General features: G+C 49.8%; 1 protein-coding gene across 1 annotated transcript; it reads left to right on the top strand.

The window, feature by feature from the left end:
* On the top strand, positions 1-728 carry LOC133887229 (uncharacterized). Its single transcript, XM_062327180.1, has one exon. It carries the CDS (start codon positions 7-9, stop codon positions 661-663), a length of 657 nt encoding a protein of 218 aa, XP_062183164.1. The 5' UTR covers positions 1-6; the 3' UTR covers positions 664-728.
* Positions 729-6,387: the final 5,659 nt, after the last annotated feature.

The raw sequence follows: 6,387 nt of genomic DNA, 5'->3' as shown, positions 1-6,387 counted from the left end.
GATTCGATGGCAACCACCACCACCACGCTTAGCATGAAGCTTCTCATCGACCGGAAGGCGCAGCGCCTGCTGTTTGCGGAGGCGAGCAAGGACGTCGTGGACTTCCTCTTCTCCCTCCTCGTCTTGCCCGTTGGAACGGCCGTCAAGCTGCTTGGGAAGGAGGGCATGGTCGGCTGCGTCGGCAACCTCTACGGCAGCGTCGAGGACCTCGACGCCACCTACGTCCAGCCCGGCGCGGCCAAGGACGCGCTCCTCCGCCCCACCGTGCTCTCCCTGGCAGCGAGCTCTAGCAGCTCCCTCCTCCGCCTGCCAGCGCCGCTGTCTGCGCAGCCAAAGAGCTTCTACAGGTGCACGAGCATTTTCAACAGCAGCTGCCGCTCCTACATCACGGACGCGTACGGTAAAGCGTGTCCGACCTGTGGCAACCAGATGACGGCGGTAGCGCAGTATATCCCGCCGGCCGGCCAGATGGCCGAGAAAGGGTTCGTGCAGGGGGTGGTGACGTACACGGTGATGGACGACCTCACCGTGACGCCCATGTCCGCCATCTCCAGCATCACCCTGCTCAACGCCTTCGCGGTGAGGGACCTCGGCGATCTCCAGGAGAAGACCGTGCAGCTCGGCTACAACGAGGTCGATCACTGGATCTTTCATCTGTTCTGAATTATTCTTCGTTTTTAATTTATGAATGTGCGCGCATCAACTGATGATTTTGGTGCAGGGTTTGGAGATTCTCAAGGCGTCGCTGCAGTCCAAGACCGTCCTCACTGATGTTTTCCTCGGCAAAGGCTCCTCCCGGCTCCCGGTGATGCTTGAAGTTCAGTGGTGCATGCATGCGTTTGGCTGGCTCGTACGACATGGTTTTTTCCCCTTATAGGGGAGGCAGCTCGATCCGTCTGCAAGGTTTAAAAAGAATAATCCGAGGCCACTCTTTCGCGTCTTGTATAAAATGCCACTTCTTTAGTTCGAATTCATAAAATGCCACTTCCTTTATGGACATTCAAACTATTTGCCACCATTTGAATATTTCTAGGTATTTGTTTTACTTTAATTACAAAAGTCACATGTGCAGTGACTGTTTTTCCCTAGTAAAATTCGTTGATACACCGAGTTGACCTGTCCAGTCACCTTGCATAGAATTAGTGATTCTGGCGAGCACATGTCAGTTTTGTTGGCTTTTTCACCAGGATCAAACAACAACGAAGAACATAAACACATAAAAGAATAACGAGATTTTTCTCAACATACGCTGCTACTTTATTTCTCACACACGTACACTTTATAATTCACAGATACGACTTTTTTTTTCACGGCACCTTTCTCTTCTCCGGGGCACATTATAGGTTGCCCCCCTCTCTTCATTATATAGGGACCAAATACTAGACTTCTAATTCTACTCTGATACAATTCTATTCCTACTAGGACTTTAATCCTACTCCAACTCTCTACTTTGATATAGACTCTTCTACATGCCAAAACTAATCCTACCATAAAACAAGATTAATTTCCAACACTCTCCCTTAATCGTGTTTTCTTCACACTCGATTCAGGATGTCGAACACTTCTTCGTCACCCCGAACGCACTTGCACTTAGTTTAGGATGGCAAGCCCACTCCTGCCTGCCTCCTTGCACACTTAATTTAGGATGATGAACACTGCTTCATCAACCTAGGATAGCGAGCACACCTCTTTCACACTGCACTTGTTTTAGGACGACGAACACTACTTCATCATTCGAGGATGGAGAGCACACCTCTTTCACCCTGCACTTGTTTTAGGACGACGAACACTACTTCATCATCCGAGAATGGAGAGCACACCTCTTTCACCCTGCACTCACCACACACCACTTTGGACATGCATGGGCACTAACTACATGACCACACCTCAACACAAGATTACACGCTTCGCACTGCATTACACCGAGGCAGGCCTCTACCAGCGCCCACGGGCTGCACACGTCTTGCTAGCATACTTGGTTGCACAGGATCCCCACAAGCCATAAGAGCCGCACAGCATGCATGCAAGCCCATCAAGACCATGCTCCCAAACCAGCCATCAAGCAGCCTTGTCCGCTGCACGTGGCAAGACCTGGACCGTCTCCCACACAACAAGCCAAGCACAGAGTCCGGACCGGACACGCTTCCTACCCCGTCCAGCGATTCCTCCAGTGTAGGACTCCAACTTGGGCCCCACCAACTGATTCGGAACCGGCGCCCGATCCCGAAACAGACACCAACGCCGCCAACCAAGTATGACTCCTGAACAACAGCCGAGTTGAACTCTCGCACTCCAGTTCAACTCACAGCGCGACCGCCTAGATGCTGCTGAATCGAGTCTGAGTCACCGAATCACCCACGCCATCAACTCCCCTGTTCTTATCCACCTCCGCATGAGTCGTGCCTGGTCTCGCAAGCCGCACCACGCAGCTACGCTGCGCTCACGCTGCACACCCGCGACGCAACACCGGCCTTTGGATCTCATCAACTTCTACATCTTGACAGGCTCTAATACCAATTGTTGGCTTTTTCACCAGGATCGAACAACCACGAAGAACACAAACACACAAAAGAGTGACGAGATTTTTCTCAACCTATGCTGCTACTTTATTTCTCATGCATGCATACTTTATAATTCACGGACACGACTCTTTTTTTCATGGCACCTCTCTCTTCTCCGGGGCACATTATAGGGTGCCCCCTCCCTTCATTATATAGGGGTCAAATACTAGACTCCTAATCCTACTCTGATGCAATCCTATTCCTACTAGGACTCTAATCATACTCCAACTTTCTACTTTGACATGGACTCTCCTACATGCCAAAACTAAATCTACCATAAAACAAGATTAATTTCCAACAAGTCTTCGGCGATCACCGGCAGGGTGAGCGTCTAAGGATCCCATTTTAGGTTGATCCCACCTCACGGCGATGAGCGACTTGTACAGCCACGGCGTCGTGCTAGCTGTTTGTCGGAGGGTTAACAACTGTCGCAGGGATCCTGAGGGACCCCTTTTTAGAGATTCGGCCGGAGGGATGATCCTGAATATGTTCGCCGGAGAAATAAATGGGTATGAATGCGATGGCCGGTGGGGTGGAACGATCTAGTGCGGAACGGAGTAAATGCGCTGGTGTTTAGATAGGTTCGGGCCGCGCGGAGGCGTAACACCCTACTTCTGTATGGATACTATAAATGCCCTGGGAATGTCCCTCAAGGATGTTGCTGGATACAAGAATGTTTGTCTATCTTAGAGCCTGAGGCTCCTTGTTCTTCGGTCTGCGTGTGTCTATTGGCTCTGGGTGCTCTTGATCTTCTCTTCTCTGCTTAAAGCCTATTCTCAGTTTCTTCAACTTGTCTTTGTTCGTGCTGCTGGCTGCTTTAAATACCCGCCGACAGCAGCGTGCCCCGAACGGGGGGGGGGGGCACGAGTTCCAAGATACCATAAATGGAAAGGGCGTCATCATAGCCTCTGTGCGAAGTGACCGGGGGTGGAAAATGTGTCCCACGCCCGGTCATCCGTTTCCATAAATGCAATGGCAACGGGCGCCGTGGAGAGGGCCCACCGGGCAGCCGCAGAGCGGCCCGGCGTGCCCGTCCTGTCTTGTTCTCCTGCCACAGCAGCGCGGCAGACGGAACGCCTCGGCCCTTACGACGTTATCCCGAGACGGGTCGGTTGGCACGGGATGGGACCCGTGCATTTAATGACCCCACGCCCTTCTGCTAGAATATGGCAGGAACTGACACCGAGCGTGGCGGGAGCAGTTGGGGGTGACAGGCCACGCGCGCTCCTTAAATGCGGCTTTAGACCTTTGACTGGATGAGACCTCATCAGTGGGCCCCTGCGGGGGCCACTGTCAGGGGGCTCTTTGAGTCGTCGGGGAACCGAGTGCTCGGGGGTCACTGTTCGCCTCCCCGAGCACTCTCTCCCGAGAATGCCCTTTCTTGATCCTCGGGGAACCGAGTGCTCAGGGGTACTGTTCACCTCCCCGAGCACTCTCTCCTGGGCACGCTTGTACGGATCCTCAGGGGACCGAGTGCTCAGGGGCCGCTGCTCGCAGCCCCGAGCACTCTCTCCTGAAACTTCCTTCAGTGGGTCCTCAGGATACTTGGGTGCCCAGGGGGCCACCGCTCGCAGCCCCGGGCACACTTCTCCCGGTACTTAGCTTTCCTGATCGTCGGGGGACTCGGATGCTCGGGGGTCACCGTATACCTCCCCGAGCACTTTCTTCCCGGCACTTAGACTTTGCAGATCGTCGGGGAACTTAGGTACTCGGGGACCACTGACTGTGGCCCCGAGCGCCCTCTCCCGGGACTTAATTTTTTTTTACCTTGCGGAGGAGACTCCGCGGGATGGCGCCACGTGGCGAATTGCTGGCCTGGCCTCGGGATTCGGGGACCCCCGGTTCCTGATTCATCGACACTGTTGACTGGCCGACGATCGCTGGACCGGTCTCGCCTGCCCTGGGAGCAGGCACTCGTGGGCTGGGCACTCCCACGTTGTCGCACAAGTAGTGGGCGCTGACCATCGTCGACCCCAGGCTCGGCGCTGGGGGCGGGGACGACCTCCCTGCTGCCAGGTCCATGCACAAGGTGGCCATGCTGGCATACCACTACCTCAGCCACAACCCCACGGCGCAGCTGCTCAGGCGCGACGTCGTGGCGTCCCTCGATCTGCTCCAGTAGCCGCAGGAGGAACCCGCCGCGGCCGCCTGAATCGGAGAGGCCTGATCGGGCTCAAGGACTCGATCGTTAACAGGGTGTATCATACGATTGGTAGCTGTAGGTAGCTTATGCGCAGACGATGATTGCTTGATTGGTTTGAAGCAGTCGTTTGACGCGACAGGGTGTGACGGCCAGTTTGTGCGCAATCACTGCCGTTCATGTATATCTGACGCTTCTGCTACGTGGTCTAACCCCTCTTGCGGAAAGTGTTTGTCCCTCTGATGTGCAGCCGCAGTTATCAGCGTTTCGTCGCGCCAACCCAATATGTTGTCATCGTTGTTGAAATATGTGTTTAATATTGTATAAGATATGTTAAGTATTAAATTTAAAGTTATATTTGTAATATAAGGTAAAGTTAGACTAGGACCTGTGTAACCTAGTCTTTTCATAAAGGGATAAATGCAAAACCCCCCTAAAAGTCACTTGGATTTTGACTTTCCCCCCCAAAAGTTGTTTTGTTGCAAAAAACCCCCCAAAGGTTTGATTTTATTACAAAACACCCCCAAAAATTCAATTTTTTTAAAAAAAAATCACAAAAAATTCTAAAAAAAAACTAGAGACAATTATAAGACCTTTTGTGAATTTGTTTTTTCAAAAATAATAGCCTTTGCATCATATTTCATGGAGAGTAAGTTTGAAAAAAAAGAAAAACGTGCAACTCATTTATTAATTTTAGTTAAATGCATAGTTAATTATTTACTAATCCAAAAATCATGAAACAAAATTTTTTAGTCTTCTTACATGATCCTCTATCTTGTAAAAATACAAGAAATCTTGAAATAGTTATTGTAACATGCAGGATTGAGTAAATGTGTTGCAGATAGATTAATTCATAACTAATCCATAACACCCCCAAAATTAGTGAAACCACTTTTATTAGTTTACTTAAACAATTATTTGTGTAGAAAAAATAATGGTAGACATGACAAAGTTAAAATAACATGAGTTAATAAATGAGCTGCATATTTTTCTTTTTTTTTTCCCCAAACTTCCTCTCCATGAAATATGATGCAAAGGATATAATTTTTGAAAACAAATTTCACAGAAGGTCTTAGAATTGTCTCTAGTTGTTTGTAGAATTTTTTAATGATTTTTTTAATTTTTTAATTTTTAGGGGGTTTTTTGCAACAAAGTCAAATTTTGGGGGGGTTTTTTTTGCAACAAAACAACTTTTTGGGGGGAAAGTCAAAATCCAAATGACTTTTGGGGTTTTTTTTTTGCAGTTTTCCCTTTCATAAATATGATAAAAGGGCCGTTGTTATACCTATAATGACCAACGACAAACTCGTAAAGGGGCGCTGTTGATTTTGCTAGGACCCTAGAATGACAAGTGATGCAACTGTGTGGAGGAGCACCAATAGTTATACCTTAAGGATGTAAGCTTCAACTGAACCTCGTTAATAAACATAGTGTCTCTAGTATTATCTGTGATTTCACGCATATTGTCTTGGTAGATCAATTTATCGTTTCTGTAAGGCTAAATTTCTTAACAGTTGTATCTCCGTGGTGAAGCCGGCCTCGGCGACTGCAATGGATCGTAATGCGGGCTGTGAGGATTGGACCTAGGGAAGCGCGCGTGACTACCCAAGCCCGGTTGGATTTACAGATTTGCTCGACCCATCACGCATGATCACCGCGGTCCACGGGTTGGGCTCTGGTGCGCGG

Source organism: Phragmites australis, chromosome 1 (genome assembly GCF_958298935.1).
Source record: "Phragmites australis chromosome 1, lpPhrAust1.1, whole genome shotgun sequence".
Taxonomy (NCBI): domain Eukaryota; kingdom Viridiplantae; phylum Streptophyta; class Magnoliopsida; order Poales; family Poaceae; genus Phragmites; species Phragmites australis.
The sequence above is the reverse complement of the archived record's forward strand: the minus strand, read 5'-3'. Positions and strand labels throughout refer to the sequence as shown.

Coding starts and splice junctions, on each gene's coding strand:
- LOC133887229 (XM_062327180.1), top strand. CDS start 7: ATGGCAACCACCACCACCACGCTTAGCATGAAGCTTCTCATCGACCGG.